Source organism: Rhea americana, unplaced genomic scaffold, assembly GCF_003343005.1.
Source record: "Rhea americana isolate MKP2758 unplaced genomic scaffold, rheAme1 scaffold_19, whole genome shotgun sequence".
NCBI lineage: Eukaryota > Metazoa > Chordata > Aves > Rheiformes > Rheidae > Rhea > Rhea americana.
Window position 1 is genome coordinate 6,455,483 of NW_028186038.1, and position 20,682 is coordinate 6,476,164.

Here is a 20,682-nt window from a genome sequence, read left to right on the forward strand (position 1 = left end):
TATGATTTTATCTATGTGTAGCGATTATGGTGAAGTAAAAGTTGAGATGGTGTGTGTGTGTGTGTGTGTGTGTGTATGTTTTTACACTGTCGTTAACAGAAAAGATTCCGAAAACAGAGTTGGCATTTTAACTACCAAGTAAAGTGGCTATTTGAAATTGTTATTTCAGAGCCAAAACACAGCTTAATGTAGTAAAAGGTTCTGGGTATGCAGAGAAACTGCATTAGCAAGGAAGAGGATATAAACAGGTAAACAAAGAAATAAAAATGATCTTTACATAGGCAGTGGCTAGTAGTACGATCCTACAGGCAGTGTTCTCAAGCATGAAAAAGCATTAACATGCTTTGCCAAGAGGATTGGATTTCCTTCCATTCGTATTTCATCCATACTCGTGCGGATATAACGTGTATTGTTAGATTTGCAGAATGTGTCGTCATTGATCGTAGTAATATTRTTGTACTGCAAAACAAAACAAAGTTTGATTATGAGTTGAAAAATGTTCAAGCTTTCATTTTATTATTCTTAACTTCACTTTTAATTGTTGGGATTGATTTGTGTGTGTTCTACAGACATGCACAGGAATTRGTTATTACTCAGAGCAGATACATGATTTGAGGTTGTCTGTATTCTTGACAAAGGATTATTGCTTACTTTTACTATTTCTTACCCTTATCTACAGAAACCAATGAGAAATTCTGGCATAGCAACTAACTAACAAACAGCTTCTGACAGTAAGAGCYTATTTTAAGTCTTTACTACTTTTTCCTCCTCTATGTTAAAAAGAACTTCAGGTTGAATGGTTGTGACATACACATTAGAGATGAAGTGTTTTATTTGTATTTGTGAGAATTTATTTGTATTTATTTGTTTCTGTGAGTATTACGTAACTGTAGCACAAYTGTGTGTGAACTGTTCTGAAAGAGAGTGGGATTTGGTTTGAAGTATATTACTGTTGAGGCTTTTTTGTAAGAGAGTGTTAAATACTTCAATACCTGAAGATGTAGAATGCGCAGGCTCTCTGGTAAGTTAAGGGGAACAGATTCCAGTGCGTTATGTCCTAAGTAGAGGTAGGCCAAGTTTGTCAGTTTCTAGTAGAAAGAAGAGAAAGAGTATTAATGCTTATATTGCTTACTAGAGGTTGAGTTACCCATGGGTCTGTGATAAGATGTCAGTATTTTTTTTTTCTGATTGTATATGATGAGTTAAAGCTTCTAAAGTGGTCTGGCATGAAGGATTCTGTTGCTCTTTTGTTGTCAATGTTGAATTCTATTATATGAAGAAACTTGTAGAACAGGCTTTCTGTGGTTTGGAAAGTATCAGCGCATGAGTTATAAAACTTAAGATTACTTTTACAGCCATAGCCTAGTTAGTGTTTAAGTAGTCCTCATAACTGTATTTGAGCCATCAATTTTTAATCCAGTCTGTTTGCGTTTGTGAGAGAAAGCAAGAAATAAAAGTAGGTAAGATTATATTTCAAAGATAAAAGTAATTTTTGAGATGAACTGTGTATGAGAGAGAGAAAGAGAGAGAGAGAGAGAGTGCACCAAGAGCTGTCATTCCGAAGTGCCTTAAAAAAAACTCCCAAACCTGTAAAGTTTCCTGGTAGTCTGTTTCTTGGTTTATAGAAACTATTGTCTTTATTTACCTTGAAGGCATTTGCTTTGATTCCTCTGCTCTTGATTCTGTTTTGGTTTGCATTGAATGTTGTTAGCTTGGGAGGTAGAACAGGAAGTTTTACAAGTCGATTTTCAGCAAGAGAAAGTTCTTCCAATAAGTGAAGCTTTGAAAAGGCTCCATCCTCTATTTCTTCAATACGATTTCCGCTAAAGTCAATTCTTCTCAAAGTAGCTTCACACAAAAGAAAGGAAAATGTAAGTGTTGAATTCATAACCACATGACATGTGAAATATGTTTTGTTGTGTATAAATTGGGTGTTATGGTCCAATGAGGGATGAACCATCCTATTTTGATCTGTAAATGGCAATAATGAGAAAGTCTGCATTTGGATTTGCTCGTAGTCTAACACTTTTTTTAAAAAATCAGGAAAATATGCTGGATTCTCCCTGTTTTCCTAGAGACAAAATCATTTAAGACATTGATAGAAGTTTCAGTGTTGTAGAATGAGATAGCTGGGAGATATTTCTTTAAAGTGTTTGAAGGACATGCAATAGGAGGTTATTTAAGACTGGCTGTAATAGAGTGTTATTCTCTGCAATTTATTCCTTCTCTGCTTGATTTGGTGGGAAAATAAGACAGATACAGTCTTACAGTCTAAAGTAGGTTGTTGTACTGCCTTTACAGTTATTCTTCTAAATGCAATTAAATAGATAATAAAATTAATGGTATCTAGCAAAGTATAAAATGCATCTTTTTATTTACTTACTGATGTCAGCAAAATCTGAGACTGCTATCCTTTTTATTTTGTTAAATCGTGCATAAAGATACGCAGTTTCCTTTGGCAGTGGAGGTACAGCTTCAATATCTATTTCTTCACAGTACACTGATCCACTTAAACACACACAGAGCAGACAAGTAGGTAAATCTGAAAGCAAATTATTTTATGAGTAGACAGTTTAAAGTTCATCTATCATAAGCTTCAGTATACAAAATATAATTATATCTCTGATCTTTTTAAGGTTTTGTGTCTATTATTAGCTTCTTATTTAATTGTTCTAGCAGTAACTTCTGAGAAGGCTTAATACTCTTGTTTTTTGACTGGTGTGTTCTTATCAGGCATATCACTTTCATTGTATATATTCTGTTCTCGTATCTGAGCACATCTTGAAGTGCTATTAATATTAATTTGGTTTCACTTTAACTGGCCTACAGTATTTGTGAATATGATGACGGCAGTTCTGTGGACATGATAAATGTCRTGTAGAACTGTTCTTTTCAAAATGGGAATTAAAGCAAGGGAAACATCTGAAAGAACATCTTAAGTTTACTTGTGTTATTCAGAGATCATATGTTACTGTGTCTTGTGAACAGCTCTTTGTGTACCTTGTCAAAGCAAAAAATAAATGCTATCTTATGTAGTTCAGACAGCAAATAAAAAATTTTTGGACAGTTTTACTTAGATTGGAAAGAGTATCTGTTAGGCTCCTCAATTTTTAAAAATCAGTATTAAATTACAAATGTAGTTGTTTGAGTGGGTGTTTTTTTTTTTTTTTTTTAATATTAGAACTGCCTATGTAGATACCATAATTGCACTGGAACTTTTTTTGTATTAAAATGTGAGAGGGTTAGGTATACACTATGTTACTCCTAGCTACTATTTTGTCTAATCATCTTGCATTAAAAACTGTAGCAATAATGATTATACAAGTATCTTAGGCAATCTGCTCCACTTATTACTGAGTTTTTTTAATAATTCTTATTTTAAGTAGTAAAATAAACACTGTATCTTCTAAGCCCATTACAGCTTGTCCTGTCCACCATACACAGTAAGAAAATATTCTTTTCTCCTCTGCATCAGTCTTCTATATGTCAGCAGTTTTCAAATACATATAGTAAGTATGGCTTTGAATCCAATTTTGTCACCACCATTATCTGATCTACTGTTTTCTATATTGCGAGATTTTTGGTTAGCTTCTAGAAATGATCTGAGTATTGTACAGACAGTACTGCCATTTTAATTTTAGAAATACATAGCAAAATGAAGTGTGTGTTTTTTTTTTTTTTTTTTTTCTTTCTTCCCTCCCCCCTACATCCCCCCAACCAGTGATGAGTTAGTGAAGTAGCTGGTCAATATGGGGAAGTCAAACCATATATAATACAGTAATTTGTTATTTTCTTAGAGATACTGCAGAGAATGGAATTAAGATCTTGAGCTTTATGTATGTTCCCATGTATTCAGAATTCCACTGCCTTATTTCTTCTGGATTTAGTGTCTTTTTTTGTCATGTATGTTAGTGTACAGAATATAAAATGACTGTGAAGCAGTGTTGCTGCTATTTGAAAGACAGCAGTTCTTATGTCTCTGACTAGAAGCTCTGCTGTGCTTCTGTAATTTCTCCCCCTCTTTCCTTCTCTCCACCCCCMCACCCCATCTTAGATGGGGGCTTACTGGCAAATACTGTGTAGTTATAACTAAACTCCTCTATTTTAAACGTTGGAGATCTCCACACTAGTGGTCTTGCTGAACCATCTGTTATTTTTGGATTTCTAAATTGCAGATGTACCCAGAAATGTCCGCCTCTTTCTCTATGCTCTGGCAGACAAGATGTTTTTCCTTACATGTGTAGAAATCATGTCTCTCTTGACTCATTAATAAAGAGAAGTCTGAACAAGACACCTCAGAGCTAGTAGGAAACTTAGGCTAGTGAAGAATGTTGCTATTTTAACCATTTTTGTTCTAGGAATCATATTTTKTCTAATACATTTGCATACCTTTTCATTTATGGATTTTTGACATGTTGTTAGCAAGAAGAAAAATGTCATAAACACTTAAATATTAACCTCCCTGATCATCAGATGTCAGTTATGATAACATCGATGAGAAGATGTTTCAATAATTTCTGGGAAAGCAGTTTAAATAACTTAAATATACATTTCATCATGACTGTGGACCTTATTGGAGTGTTTCTACTTTTTCTTGGTTGTCCTGCCTAGCTTCATTAACTTGGGTACATCTCTGATTGACCAGTAGCTTTATAAGCATGACTAGGTGAGCTTGTAGATACTCTTATAAATTATGCTTTATGTATTCAGAATTTACCTTACCTGAAATTTAGAAGGGCTTCYAAAGGAGATATTGAAGATGTTCATAAACAAAAAAGATTAGTACAAGTATCCTTTGATATGCCTTGAATATTCATCTCTTTATGTAAAATTTTTTTTGAAGGGCTTGGATGTTACAATGGTCATATCTATTAACTTACTTGTATCCTTTGTTGGTGATACATTGCTTTCACTGTCATCCCCTTGCATTCTTAGAGTGATGTTAGGAGAAACATTCATTCCATCCTTTGTATGAGAGCAAATGTTATAAGAAACAGAATATTGTAAGAGTCTTATATAGCACACTTTTTTTTTAAAAAAATAACATTCTACAACACACCYTTTTGATAGTTAATTTTAGAGAAAAATAGTCTTTTATACACTGGTTTTGTGTTGCATTTCTTTTTGTACRTGGACTCCTCACCTTGGAAGGCAAGAAGGGAAGAAAAAATGACTATGTGGGGAAGGAATATGTAAGTGATAAGTGTCTACAAAAACTTGGACTTATGAAAATGGACTACATTATGCAAAATTTGTAGGAGTTTTCCTTCATAAGATTGTTGGCAATTAATAATTCTTATGGGTAGAGGCTATATGTGTTTTGTTTTACCAAAATAATCTCATAAAATAACGTTTTCTTCCACTCTAGTTATTCAGAATTCCCTACTGAGATATTCTACACATATTTTCAAGAGCATGGAAACTTGTTTTTCAAACCTGTTCTTTTTAGATATTGGTGAAAATGTAGCAATGCYATTTCCTTTGAACACCAACTAAATCTGTTGGAAGACCTGGGCTGCTAATAGAACTTTTGGTGATTCAGGAAATGGCTGTCAAATTTTCACTGAATAGAATAGGAATTTTAGAGAATTATATTCTCTTTCTGGACTTGTGTTATACACATAAGTCACACTATGATTTGCATATAGTGAAGGGTTTTTTGTTTGTTTTTAAGATTGATTGTGGCAATTGTGCTTGGCTAGCCTCACTGGTTGCCCACTTTGGGGGATAATTGTAGGACACAGTAAGATACGACCTTTCTGGTCTGCTTGACTATTGAAAACACATGGGGAGAAGTAAATTAGGAAGTGTGGAAAATATGTTTGGTTCTTTGTAGATTCTGATTGTGCACAAGTGAGCTGATTTCTTTATTTCCTCATTCAGGCAGGTATGACACAGTTCATCTGCCAGAGTTATGTTAAAGTAACACTGAAAGYTTAATTTTGATACCATTTTGGTTTTATTTAGGTTCTTGCATATATTTTACTGTGGGAACTTTTGTGTTCTGCAATATAAAATTCTCAAGCTTGAAATGAAGCCTGAGAAACAAATGTTTTGGACATCTTCTGTTTTTTTGACCCTTTTTTAGCCTATGAATCATCCTTCACTTGGCTCTTCCCTGCATCCATCTGTCCAGGCTATGCCTCTTTTTTGAGTATTTTTATGTAGTGTTTTGGGTGGATTGGTTTGATCTAGTAAGATTTCTCTAAGCAAGTGAGAATGCTGGAGAGAGTTTAGCAGTTGTAGAATGAAACTTCTGTGTAGGTTAAGAGTTTTTGCAGTATTTGGTGTAGAGAAGCTGGACTTGAGCAGTCTGAAGGGAAGAGTCATGCAAGCATCAGATTTAATAGAAGGTTACTGCAATTCTGTTTCTGAGAAAGTCCAGCCTCAAATGTATTTACTGAAGTTAGTTTTAGAGCAAATTAGTATAAGCAAATGTCTTTGAAGAGAAATAGTTACTAGAATTGACTTGGTTAGTTACTAGACATTGTTACCTTATTCTGTAATTAAGACATATTTAAATAGAAGTGGGCCTCAACTAAAGTTCTTAGATGAATGTTTCAGATAGCRGTACAATTCAGGACAAGAATTTTGTGGCTTTCTTGTCTTTAAAGCAATGAAATAAAGTGTTGTTAATGAGATAACATGTATTTTTTTTCTTGTTTTTTGTCCTGTAAGTTTTAAATGTCATGTCCAGATAATAGTAAATCTCAAGTAATATAAATGCTGAGATGAAAAGATATTTGAAACTCAGCAAATGCCAGTTTGTGAGACTGATGTCCCCCAGATCTGTAGGATCTTTTAGTTGTTGTTAATTTTGATGCTGTCTAGGAACCAAACTGACTGCATTGCCAAAGTGCTTCCTCATTTGGTTGGTAGAATACCTCTTCCCTATGGGAAAACTAGCTTTAGTATTAAAAAAAAGAAAAAGAAAAAAGAAAAGAAAATCCATTTGTGTCCAACAGTCAAACATTATTTCTCTTCATATCCCCTTTTTATATTTAGCAAGCCTATATAATGCAGACCTGTACCCCTTTATCTTGATATTTCTATGTAATGGCATGCAACTTCTTTAAGGATTCAACTGTCTGTCCTATGCTTTTGCTAGCACAGGGATATTGATTAGGCATACGAAGACATGATCCTTGACTGATGTACTCAGTTAGTAGAAACTTCTGTGTAGGTGGAGTTAGTTAGATAAATGCATATATACTATTGTGGTTCTTTTGGCTTATAAGGGGATTTTTAATATCCTTGTATGAAAAACACTTTTGCTGATCATAGCAGTATCTGTACCAGGAGTAGTTTTCTAGTACAGTATCCTACTTGAGGCATGACCCAAGGAACTGTGTGCATGTGAGTTCTCTGCAGAATACAGTGCATGGCACACTTCTTGTTTCTCGCAGAATTAGTTAACAAAATAGTGGGATGGATTATTTGAGGACTACTGTCGACACAGAGTTAAACAATAGCTTTTTTTTTTCCTCCCTGCTCACCTCGCCCCAGTAGGTAGTACACTTAATCTATATTTTAGTAGTATTTCCTGGCCTGCTATAAAAATGCCTCGTCATAGAATATCAGCACAGAAAATAGTTTGAATTATAACTGCGGAAAATGCATGACTTATGTAGGGAATGCATTGAATGAATGTTGACCTACCTATATATTCAAGTTCCACCTCCCTCTTGCACTCTAGAGACATGAATTCCCCATAGAAAACCATGTTACCATTTTAAATCTAAATTCTTAAGCCATCTTAAAACTTCTAATACACAACAGTCTATAAAGCTGGATAGTTTATATTCAGTGGAGAGACCTAGTCCGGTTCTGAGCTGGTATCTAATCAGATTTATTAATCATGACTGTGCATATTAAAGAATATGTTAATATTGAGAGATTAAAAATTGCTGACTCYCCCCCTCCCCCGCCGTGTTTCTTTATATTGGAGATGAGGTCTCTCCTGTTTCCTATGGATTTTTAGGAATAGAGGAAACCTTGTACTCCATAAAAACAGAGGAGGTGATTGATTTTTACTCTCCCAAGTTTGGCTAACATTTTTGGAGATAATTTTCACAGTGGTAGTGACAAAGAGTTTTTTAGTAYGTTGTGGGACTAAAAGCATGCTTTAGGATGTACCTTTGGGATTAATGCTTCCCTCTGCCTTTTGGCATTTAAATGAATTACCATGCACTTTTGTGGGTTTATGTTTGGCAAAATGAGACAAATAGAAAAAGTAGATTATRCTAACTGATGGAATAACTAAACAGGGCACAGAACTTTTCTTGAGCAAATTCAGGCCTCTTGTCTCTCTAACAAAAGCCATTTCATATGCTCACTTATGAAAAAGTTATGTTGTGGAAATTAAGATATGTTTTTAAACTTCTGGTATTTTATGCAAGACTGGAGAAGCTATGGTTTCAAATAATAAACATGATAATGAATTTTGCTTGGATGACCTTTCTTTTAATAGTAAAGTTCACTTGGTTTTTGTTGATCACTAATGCAAATTTAAATAGATAGTTCTTCTGATGCTTTTGCTGAAAATCCCAGTTTGCATTCTTGTTTTAAATTTAATTCAGATAAACACTAAGGAGCTACACTGGTCATGCAAGATCCAGGCATGTTTGAGAAAACTGTTGTTCTGTATTTCATTACAGCTAAGGCCTGAAATATTCTAGAAGCTAATATTTGTACAACAAATGAATAGAAGATTGTTTGTGCATCTCATGATTTAAATGGGGAGATCTGGTGCTTGTATTTGCACATAAGAAACTAATTTATTATTTTGTAATGAAAACATGTTATTGGAGAACTGACTTGATGGAAATAATGACTACTTGCATTTCTAGAACTATCCTAAGCAAACTGTTGGCTCTTGAAAGACCCCTAGTTTATGGCACTGCCACTACAGTCTCTGATTAGTCTGTGGCACATCTATTGGCATCAGTTCCTTATAGGTATACTCCTTTTTCTTTTTTTTTTTTTCCTAAAACAGTAGTGTGTTCTTATTAGAACAGAATTAGTAGTGARTGTGGTTTGATGCTGTGCCTGACTTGTTAATGTATGTAGCAATTCTTTTGATTACTCAGTTGTGAGTGGTAGCCACCTGTTAGTTAAGACTATTTTTAAGTGGCCTTTTTCATAGGTTTATGAAATAATGTTACTTCATCACTGTGACAGATGCTAGATTTAGAAATATGCTACAGATTTCTTAATATGGATATGATTTTTTGAATCTAACAGTGAAAAGCTGTATTGTAATAGAATTGGGAAAATATTAAAAATTACATATAGAATGGTTTTCTATAGGTATGTTGCAGTTCATTGCCTATACTAATGATCTTTTTTCTTGTTTATCAGACTAATTTATTGTAATAACTACAATTAATATTTTTAAAAACCCTTGAACTTAGTAATATTTGGCTGTTACCATTTTGCTTGGATATGTAGTATTTTTCTTGGCAATTAATTTTGAGATTAGCATCCTTACCTTTTCTTCTGCCTGCCTGATGAAAGCTGTATAGTTCTCTTGATGTGCTGTGTATCTCTTGCATCCTTTCGGAGGTAGTCTGAACAGATGTATAACATTTTAAACTGTCCCTTTTAGCTGAAGCTGATGCGCTTCGTTTAATGGGTTTTTTTTGTGTCTCCTGTTTAAGCACTAAACTAATAGGCATGTATATGAGCACACAACAAAAAGTTTGAGAACTGACCACTTAGAGGTGCTAGTGAGTGCCAATTATTACTTCCAGGACTCTGAAAGTGTTAATATTATAGGTGACTACAGCAGCACTGGCTATTGCATAGAAGTTTGAGACTGCTAAACTGACAACTCAGTTACCTGCTATATATGATGAAAACTACTGTTTCAAATATCACTTTGATATCAGAAAGAAGAAAATGGAGTACTGAATCCCTCCTTGTTTTCAATTCTAACACTACTGCATTAATACCATGTTACTCAAACTATTCAGCTACTATGATAGTACATGCCCTTCTAGACACTCCTAAAATACTAGGCACATGCATACAGCAAAGTTAAGAATGATTCTTTAGTCTTAACATGTGATAGTCTCTTTTGCAGGTTTTTCAAACTGTAGCAAGGGTAGTATTTTTGTGGTTTTAATTGGAATGCCTATCCCTCACATCTGAAACCACTGTATGTTTTACCATTATAGGACTTTTCCATAAAACTTGCATACATGCATGTAATACCTAATTCACTCATATAATGCTTAGCAGTTAAAAATATTAAACTGATTAGATAAATACCTTTTTTATATCCTTGATTTTCGTTTCATAATCTTGTTCGATCAGTCTTCCCAGAGTAACGTCTGTATCATAGTCATAAAGCTTGAATGATTCTTGCTGTATAGGTGGTGCTGACTTTACCAACGACACAAACACAAACAGAAAAAAAGTAGGCTGCAAAGTCTTCATTTTAGCAGAGAACAATGTATCGGGCTTTCACTGAGCTGTTGAAGATCTGCTAGAGTGTTGACTATGGAGAATACTTTCTTTGCGACTGGAAATGAAAATGCAATCCGTCAAAACAATATTTAAAGCCTAGAGGACTAGTTGGCAGGGGTTTCTAACGCATAAGGAACATGGAACAAATTTTAACTCTTGGTATCCTTTAATTAGATTTTAGTATTGTATGAACGRTTCTTAACATGAAAAGAAACTGGGAAATCATAAACAGCAGTTTCCAACTAATAAGCAAAATATTATCTTACTTGTATTTGCTTGTTTCCTGGTGTGCTATTTCTAATAAAAGCAAGAATATTTTGGTAAAGCATTGTTTGAAATACTTGGCAGGTAGGTTGCTGAACTAATTAAAACAACAGAAATTCAAATGCATTTTTTCATGTCAGAATAATGACTTTCAAACCTAACTATAATAATAATCTGTCTCATTGTCTTTTGTCTTTGGGTTTAAAAATGTACAAGAGAAAAATACCTATACTTTTCCCCTTCCCTATGGAGACTACTTTACAAGCAATATACATTTTTCTTTTTTTGGGAGGGGGGAGGGGGAAGGCTACAATGATCGTCTAAAAACATTTGAAATACCTATACTTGACTTTTTCAAAAAAAATCTTTTATATAGCATTTTCCCCCTTGTTTACTGCATTTAACCTTTAGGTCAACATATTTTTTTTAGGAAAAAAGTGCACCTACCGTTTTAGCAGACTCAAAGTTCTTCTGTAATTGTCCTAAAACCAAATATTCTTATCTATATGTGAACCCAGATTGGTTTGATGAAAGCGTAAAGTTATGGATTACATCCAAGTTGTTGAAATGAATGCTGTTTAAAAGATTGACAGTTTTAAAAGTGCTTTCCATGGGGTAAAGAACGCTTTGCCAGCATTCTTTCCCGAGGGTAAGAGGTAATATCCTGGAGCAGGGGGTTGTACTTGGAATAACATTTGTAAATGGTAAAGCAGCCTACTTGATCCTACTTTTAATATTACTTGTTAAAATGGTAGCTTTATGCTAAGTGGTGATTCAGTCTTTAAAATGCTAAAGCGTTCTGTGTAAATCAAATATTAATTTTGCAAAATAGGGGTCTATAGCAAAGCATGTGTTATCCATTTTGTTTAATGGTTTAGCTAAGAGACAAAGCAGCTGCTTTCTGACCGAGACAGAGGTAGAGCCAAAACATACGTATACTATATTAGTCACGTTTTTATGAGTAATAAAATGTTTCATTACAAGTTATATGTGTTTAGAGAAGTTTCAAGTAAGTATGAAATGCTAACTTCTTAGTTTGAAGAGTTTTAGAAAAACAAAATACTACTTAGAATTTGAGAAGTTTTTTGGTTGAGATTTTCAGACAAGTAATTTATGTCTAAATGCTTTATTTAATGTCTTGCTAGACAATTTATTGAAAATTTGGTTTYACAGTAAATGTGTTTTGAGTAAAACTGTGTGTCAGTAGTATAGATAGCTTAATAAACAATGTCCAGGTTTAGAATTTTTTTCTAAACTATAAGCAGCAGTTTTCTAGATTTGTAATGTATTTCTTTCTCCCTCATTCTTTTTCTTACTATACATTTTTGGCAGTCAGTATAAATGGGAGCCAGATGACCAACTTGAAAGTTTGCAGTCTTTTTTTGAGTCTTTAAAAACTATGTAGCAATAAAACAGTGTTAGAGATGTATTCAGAATTACATTTCTCTTTCATTTCCACATTTTTTTTTAATAGATAAGTCTGCCAGCTAGATTACTGCTGAGGATAAGCAGTGGACCAATTAGTTTTTGTTTTTGTTTTGTGGGATTTTTTTGGGGGGGCGGAAATCAGATGTCTGTAGTAAGTAAATCTGTAAATTAGAATTGACATTTAGAGAGTCATTGCCTCTCTATTTTTTTTTTTTTTAGTTTTTCTTGAACTCGTTATCAAAATGTTTTTAATTTGGTTCACATGAAAATTAAGCAATGCCGTAGTTACAACTTTCAGTATGCCCTAGGATAATGGTTTTGCTATGAGTATATAACTGAAATGTAAAGTTAAGGGAATCATAATAATGGAAATTGGATTCTGAAGCACATCCTTTGCTGTTCTGCTGGAACAATAACAAATTGAATTTTGAAGTTCAGTTTTGTAGTTAGCATATTAAGGTGTTTTCCACTGCAGCACCTGGGAACTTTCAGTCAGAAGCATGGGTTTTGATAGAAAAGATGGATCTGCTGAGGAGTGAAAAGGCAAAAACATTGCAGTGAATCAAACCCTTCTTACTATCTTTCACTGTTTCATACTGTATCAGGACTAATGACAGCAGCTCTGCTTTCCACTGGATCTCCTCTCAACACCCTCTCCCAAATAATCAGATTAAGACTTCATGTTGCTCTGGCAAATCCAAGTTCTTCTTATGCTTGAATGTAATCAAAGGTAAATGCTCTAAACTGAAAGTGTTAAGTATTGGAATTCAAGCATGATACAATTTTTTCTTTAAGTGCTAAAGTTCTAGATACCTTGACAGCTACATATATGGAGTATCTTCAGAATGGCTTATCCCACCCATCCCACAAAATATCTGACAGTTTTTAAAAATAGGGGATGATTACTAGCTCCATGAACTTCTGAAAATCTAGGAAGCCTTAGTGCAAGAAAGTTCTTCACAGAATCACAGAATGGTTGAGGTTGGAAGGGACCTCTGGAGATCATCCAGTCCAACCGCCCTGCTCAAGCAGGGTCACCTAGAGCATGTTAGACAGAATCACGTCCAGCCTAACATGCTCTAGGACAAGAGGATCTATAACATTAGAAGACTTCTGTAGTAGCTTTTGCAGAAAACATTTTCAAAAGTCAGTATTCAGCAGGGTCATAACTCAGTGGTATGCTTACCACAAAAACACTGTTTACGTACTCACTGTTGTTGTCCAAGCGCTTGTAAGCATTCGTGAGTTCTTACATACAAGATTGATGTGCTAGGTAAGTAATTTGTCATGATCTCATCAAGGCTTACTTTAGGATATAGTTTCACCATTACTTCAAACTGGCAGAGCCCAATAAAGTAGAAGGCCTGCCCCATGTTCTATCTACTTGTTATCCCTTGTGCGAGGAAAGAAAAGTATCAGTGAATCATTTCAGATAGAATTATTTTATCCAAACATATAGCAACTGCTTTTATCAGCACAAGAAAGGGAATGGCACAAGTAACTGCAAGCAAGGAAAGATATTAATGCTTCTTTTAGCACCAGTGATGGTTTATCCTTGTTCAAAAAGACTTGCAATGTTCTCAGTATCTGAAACAACTGATCATCCGAAATGAAAAATGTGGTTCATGTACCTTGGCCATAGGGAAGCTAACAGGACTGTGGCAAGCAGAGARTGCTTTTTAAACATCGTTAACACTAATAAGTTTGATATATTGGTATCTGTTTCTTAGATTCTAGTTATAAAGTTCTATATATTCTAGAAAGTGGTTTCTTTTCTGAAACCTAAATAAGTCTTGTTAACTAACTGAGCTCCAGTTTTTGAAGAGGGCCTTAAGAAAGTGTTTTAAGGGATGCGTTTGGATTTGTCAGTCTTCTCTTCTGCAGTATCTCATTTCCAAGACCGATTTCTCCACAAAGCATTTGTATCTGAGATGTTATGCATTTAAAATGGCTATTTTACTAATAGTGTTGAAGCAAAATCCTGTCTTAAATGAAAATAATAGTAATTTCCATACAGTTTTATAAGGGTATGAAATCTAGCTAAAGATGTAGATTGAGTATAACACGGTCTTGATTCTAGTAGAGGGAATCCAAGCCGCCCTAACAGGGGACACTCACTCTCTGGATTCTACTTTCTGGAAACTTAAGAAACTTAAGAGATTTAAGGGAACACAGAGTTGCATGCAAAACTACAAAAAAAGAAATAGTTTTCCTTAAAAATGAATGAAATCGTGCAGGGCATACTGTAGAAGTGACCAGGAGCAGTTCACATCCAGTATATGTTGCCAAATAAAATGACATCAGTTTAAGTGGGAGGTAGTTTTCTTTATTTTCCACAGATTTCAGCCAAAACCAGTTTGCAGTTGCTAACATGTTAATTAGCTTTATTCCATGAGCATGTTTAGTACCTTTTACTTAATCTTTAATAGCATAGTACAAAAGTGATGGAAGAAAGCTCTTTTGTACTTGTTTTAGCATTGCTTTAAAATGCTGTAATGTGTTTTATAATGAAACTGAAGCCTATATGAAGTTAGTTGTYTATGTGAGGCAGTATCTTTTAGGGCACTGTAGAACTGAATGACCTAAGAAGGTCATTACCAGAGGGGGCAGTCTTTCCTTTCAGTGGGATTTTTGGTTGTAAATTGCTTTTCCAGAGTGCCTGCAGGAATTCCCTGGGATCTAAGACTGGCACTGTCTGTATTCGGCATTGTGTGATGAGAAGCAGAAGATTAGGAAGAGGGAAGCAAGAAGGGTCTTATATTTGGGTTATATAGGCTAATACAAACAACTGTGAGAGAGCAGAAGGGAGAGTGCCATAAGCATACTGTCAAGGTCCTCCTGAAATTAAACTAAAGCTGAGGGATTTTTTGTTTGTTTTTAATATTCAGGGTGGTTCTAAATTTAGGCAAACAAGGTGTATTGTTGCAGCTGCTTAAAGACTTTGGCTTTCATTTTGTGTCATAGTCTCTAAAGGATATTACTGGCATGTTCTGTAGTTTCTATTTTTCTGTTGGCTTTTTAAGTGTTCTCAGAAGAAAAATATGGATTATTGCTTAGCTTCCTCATGCCTGATAGACATTAGGAATCACTTATACAGAACATTCATTCATTAATGTCTTAAGTAAAAATATATCTGTGACAGAAACAGGTGGGGACAAATTATGAAAACTTTAAGGACTTCTGGCAGCACGTACAACTAGGCACAATGCTTTGTATGTGACTTCTGTTTATTTCCGATGTGGAGCAAAACCAGTAAATGTTCCTTAGCCTGTGTTTTATGTGAAGTGGGGTTAAAAACTTTACAATGCTGACCAGCTGCTCTGGATTGGTATAATTAGTAGGAAAAAAAAAAAGAGAGAGAGAATAACAGGTAGTTATTTAATCAAATTAAAGACATGTATGAAATAATCTACAAAGAGAAACATAAATTTCTATTATGGAAAAACAAAGGCATAAASTGGTATTAAAATTGAACTCAATGCATGTTTTTTTTGTTCCCTCTTCCTAAAATAAATAACTTCAATATTCTGACTAATTCCAGTTTTCTTCTTCTAAAATGCACCTGTCTTCTGCTTGACCATTTATGCAGTCTGATTAATCGAGCCTTTATTTTTGTCTCTCCAATGGTACATCAACATACTTTGACTGCTGTGTCTGTGTGATATGAAATTCTCTGCAACTCCTACATCCTTCTCTGCCCTTTACTGAAGTCCTGATATAGGAGTGTAAAATTAGTTGTAAAGCAGTTTAATGCTCATGCTGAGACTGCATTCATCCTGGGAACAAGTGGTTAAAGAACCAAAAGGGAAGAAGCAGCCTCCTAGTTTGTTCTTGAGTAATGTGCAGAAATTAGATTAAAGATGTAACTCCAGAAGAACCATTGTGCAATATTAACCAAAGTATACTCCAATTCAGCATCTAAGGTGGAGAGGGGTGGTTATTAAGTGAGAAGTAAATATTTAGCATGTCTTAACAAGAAAACTTAGAACATTCCAAAAAATTCAGAATGACCAAAGAGATACTGGAGATGAAGTAGAATTTATGTGAGGAATACCTGTGGTATTTTTATGAAAACTTGCAACCATTTCCAAAGTTCAGTGAATTAGTTTAATTTTAGGTCACTGTTAGGGCCACCAGCTGCAAAATAGAAACAGCTGAAAAACGACCTAAAGATTGTATGAGCATCCTTTCATATGTTTCCAACTTACAACTGGAATTTGTTAAAGCTGAAGACATTTTCTTTATCTGCTGTTTCTTTTACAGAAACACACTATGAATGTTTTGAATGGATTAAGTTGTTGTTATATGAATGGTTAAAGCACATGCACAATCATAATCAGTAATCAAATTATTGTCAACAGATACAAATAATAACTAGAGTAAAGGGACTGTTTACTGGTCACACAAACACCTACACTGAAGATGCATTCTGCTGAGTTTTAGCTATTTATCTATCATCAACTATGTACTGAATCAAAAACCAATTTATGTCCATATATTTAAAATTTACTTAGAATTCTTTCCTGAATTGACATCACTTATTTATGAAAATATTAGATGTTGAGAGCCGTAACTATGTCTACAGGGACACTAGATACAAGGCTTCACAACTCATTGGCCTTAAACATGTTGTACTTTTATGTTCCTGTCACAGTGCTGCTTACATTATTTTTAGCATGTACTTCACTCTCTTTCTCTATGATTAACTTTTGTGTTTATTTTTTCCTTGTGTTGTACTTTGTAATAAGGGAAGGTTCATTTATTTTGTTCTGTGGATGATACTTTAATCTCATAATCCAAGGTATAAATTTATCATTTGTTTTCCTTCTAAGTTGATTGTCAGAAATGCAAATTTTGGACAAAATTTTTAAGAAATATAAATGTGTATCTTCGTAGAGTTCATAACTTACAATAGCATATATGCAATTTCATTTATAGCTGAAAAGTAGTAATGGAAAGCAATTGTTAAATATTTTAGACTCTCTTCTAGGGTATATTTTTTTCCATTAAAATACTATGTCCTCCTTTCATGTTTTTCAGATAGGAAATTCCTATGTTTATTGCTTACAATGATCAGGTTAGGGAACAGCGAAGGAAATTGATTCATATTGTAACAATGGAATGTGAATATTTTCAAAGAAGTCAGAAAACTTGAAATATAAAACATCTGTTGACTATAAGGGAGTTTCTTGCCTAATGCGTGCAACTTTTATCAAAATACATAAGTAAAAATCTGAACAAACTAAGCCTTAAAGTATTAAAAAACAGCAACCAACAAAAAAGAAAAATAAGGTTCCAGTGATCTGAGGCTAAAGGAAGACACAGGGACAGTTGGGGTAAACTTTTGTTATTTTTCTCCTTTATTTTGATTTTTATGGTAGTGTCTTGTGATATAGGTTTGGAAGGTGGGGGAAAATCTGAATTTATCAATTTTACTTGTAATTTTTTGAGCTTTGTGTGTGTGTGTACGTGAATTAAGTTGAGTCACAATTAAAGTTTTTCGAGAGATCTGTGAGGTATTTCCCCCCATAGGCTTTTATAGGTATCAGTGTTCTACAACACTCTAATAGAACCTTAATAATATGAATAACAATGATAATATTTAGTTTAGAGTTCAAGAAAGTTCCATCTTTRTTTGCTTATGCAAGACTCGGAAAGCACAGTTCTTCAGAACAAATTGACCAAAGCTGAATGTAGCACCCTAACTTTATATTTCTCAGTTGCTGTGTTCTGGTTATGTTTCTATTAGTGTTTTAATTAAGATCAAGAGAGCGTTTTTGAAGCGAATCTGTTGATAAGCCCCCACTTACTGCACAGTGCCTCACATCACAGCGCACTTTGAAGCACATGGACTTGTTTCTCTTTGGATGTAACAAAACCAGAAGATGTACTCCAGGTGTTTACCTGATGTGCTGCAGCTGCTAGTGGATTTCAGTTCAGAGGGCAAGATGAGGCTAAAGTGAACCTCCTTTCTCTCCAGAACCAGAGAGAGTGGATATCCCGGCCTCGCCGCAACTATTTTGCTCCACTGGTTCACTTCTATGGCCCCACCTTAATTGCTTAATGCAGACAGAGTGCTGTCAGCCAGATCAGGTTTTGTTTCTATATTTACTCTCCATTGTAAATAAACTCATTAAACTATTTAGTGCTTGCTGGGTTTAATTGTTCCTGATTAAAATAAGTAGCATTTTGATGCATGTTCAGTTTTTGGTTTGTGAATCTATTCCATACTTAAAAGGACCTTAGAATACTCTGAAAATAAATACTAGAGCAAACACTAAGCAAATATGTTTTGATACAGAATCTATATGATTAAATAGCCATATAAATTGGCTTCTGCATAGCCTTCCCCCTGCATGCCTGGGCTGCTTCATGTGCCTGGATTAGTACAGGTATCCTGTCTGTTAYGGAACACTGCAATGTGGAGTACTATAGTCATGCTATTTCCAAAGGTAATGAATAAGAGTATATCTCCATATATAAACATAACTGACAGTGCTTAAAAAAGATTTGAAACTCAAATATTTCAAGACAATAAGCATACACTAGTAGAGAGAAGCAATGCCAGCTTGTTATTGCAGTCAAGGATAGTGAGAACGCAAGAATGAAGGTGCGGTTCAAAGCAAGGATTTACATGCAGTATTGTTTCCAACAACAGTCTAAGGCAAATGCTTTGGGAAGTTGAGCGGGACAATCCGTAGCTATTTTCAGCTCAGCACTTCTTGCACTGTCTAGTCAGCAACCCAAACTGAATCTCTTCTTATGAATTCCCTTGAACTCATTGTAAGATTGCTGCATCATCTACTCAAGCAAGCAGTTTCAAGGGCTTACTACGCATTGACTGAAAAATAATCTCTCTATGGTTTGTACCTTTCCCATATTGGAGTCCAGTGTATTCTGACCAGGTTCTTTTAGCGAGTCCATGCATGGAGGGTATAAACTTTACTAACAAATTTACCTAATGGAAAATATTTGATGTGGCACAGGATTTTCATTTAGCGGAGTGACTCAACAATATACAGAAATCACAATACAAGCGTAAGTTATACTTGACAGGATATAGCCCTTGCAATATACAATTATATTGCGCAATRTAGCACAAGCAATATACAGTTGGCAGTTCTCATTACTCGTCTCTGTAATATACTGTCACGCTGCTGGGCATCGCTAATCACTGGGAAGGAAAACATCGGTTGAGACTAGCTCAAGCTCACTGCTGTTTTCAAAATTCTTTTTCTTTGGTTTTTCAGTTTTTATGCTCTATGGCAGGCTAAGCAACATATGCTAACTCAGGGAGACGTGCACACTCTTTTGATTAACTCAGGGTGGGCAGGATGACGTTTACACAACTAACTGATCCAGTCAACTGATGTAGTTTATCTGGAAGAAAGTCCTCTGAGCCTTCTCCTATTGTAGGGYGTTATTGGTCACTCACACTGCGCATTAAGCCAATGTTTTCATCTGAATCTTGCTCCTGAGTGATGATGATCATTCATGATTTATTAGTTTTCAGGGGAAGTTGGATTTCTTTTTTCCCCATGACTGTCCCTCTTACCCATAATTTATCCATGTTGAATTTTGTTTGCTATTTTATTATTCTGGCAACTGGTTTTGTGAGGTTCTTTTGCACTTGAACATTCTTCACTGGCCTTTAGCAATGTTCGTTGTCACCTGACTGCTTAGCCCAGTTTCTTTACCATTAGTAAATGTATTAAATAGAATAAATTCCAGCACAAGCCTTTTGCAAAACTCCCATCAGTGGACTTTCTTCTGTATGAGAACAGACTGTACTTGAATCTTTTTTTTTCCCCCTCATACCCTTACCTTGTGCTCTTAATTTCCTTAATTAGTTGCTTAATTTCATAATTCAGCCATTCAAAAATTCTTGTAGACTATGGACCAGGATCTCCCTCTTCCACATCCTTGATTCTTTCAAGAAACTCCAAGAGATTTGCAAGTTAGGACTTCTTTTGCAGAAGCCACGTTCTGTTTTCCGAAGTAAATTGTATTTATCTAGATATCAGTTAATTCTGTATTTTGTAGTAACTTCTCACTTCTCCAGTACAGACAGAAAACTAGCAAGTCTTTAGTACCCTGACCAGGATGAAATCTTTCTTTAAAGAATAGCATTGCATTTGCCATGAATGAGATAATTGAATGAGAAATGAATTATGATAGTTCTTAGCATATTAAAATTTTCATATTTCATATGAATGAGTTTAATGTAATAATTACTGGAAACTTTTGAGCTTTATTATCACAGTTCGAATTAAACTTTATTAAGAAATATATTTAATTAGTTGCTACAAAGTCAGAATCTTTAATGTTACTTTCAAATTAAAGCTGAATTTGTTTCATCTATGRTTGTTTTTAAAGAAAAGAAAGCTTGTTATAAATATGTACTGTTTGAGCTGAGCAAGATTTTCAAAAAAGCCTATCTTAATTTAGGTTTGCATTTTGTGCACTATTCACCTCTAATTAAAATCTGAACTAGATGAAAAAGTGTAAATATTCCTTAAG

General features: G+C 34.5%; 2 protein-coding genes across 3 annotated transcripts in view; one reads left to right on the plus strand and one right to left on the minus strand.

Annotated features, from left to right (window-relative positions):
- On the minus strand, positions 1-11,442 carry OGN (osteoglycin). The gene is made up of 7 exons (XM_085302480.1): positions 11,182-11,442; positions 10,273-10,525; positions 4,881-4,965; positions 2,384-2,542; positions 1,646-1,848; positions 993-1,088; positions 1-459 (listed from the first exon to the last, which is right to left on the minus strand). Exons 2-7 carry the CDS (start codon positions 10,438-10,440, stop codon positions 289-291), a joined length of 882 nt encoding a protein of 293 aa, XP_085158606.1. The 5' UTR covers positions 10,441-10,525; positions 11,182-11,442; the 3' UTR covers positions 1-288.
- The window catches only part of CENPP (centromere protein P), a 153,645-nt gene that overhangs the window by 21,465 nt on the left and 111,498 nt on the right, over positions 1-20,682 (plus strand). The gene's annotated exons all lie outside the window — the stretch shown is intronic.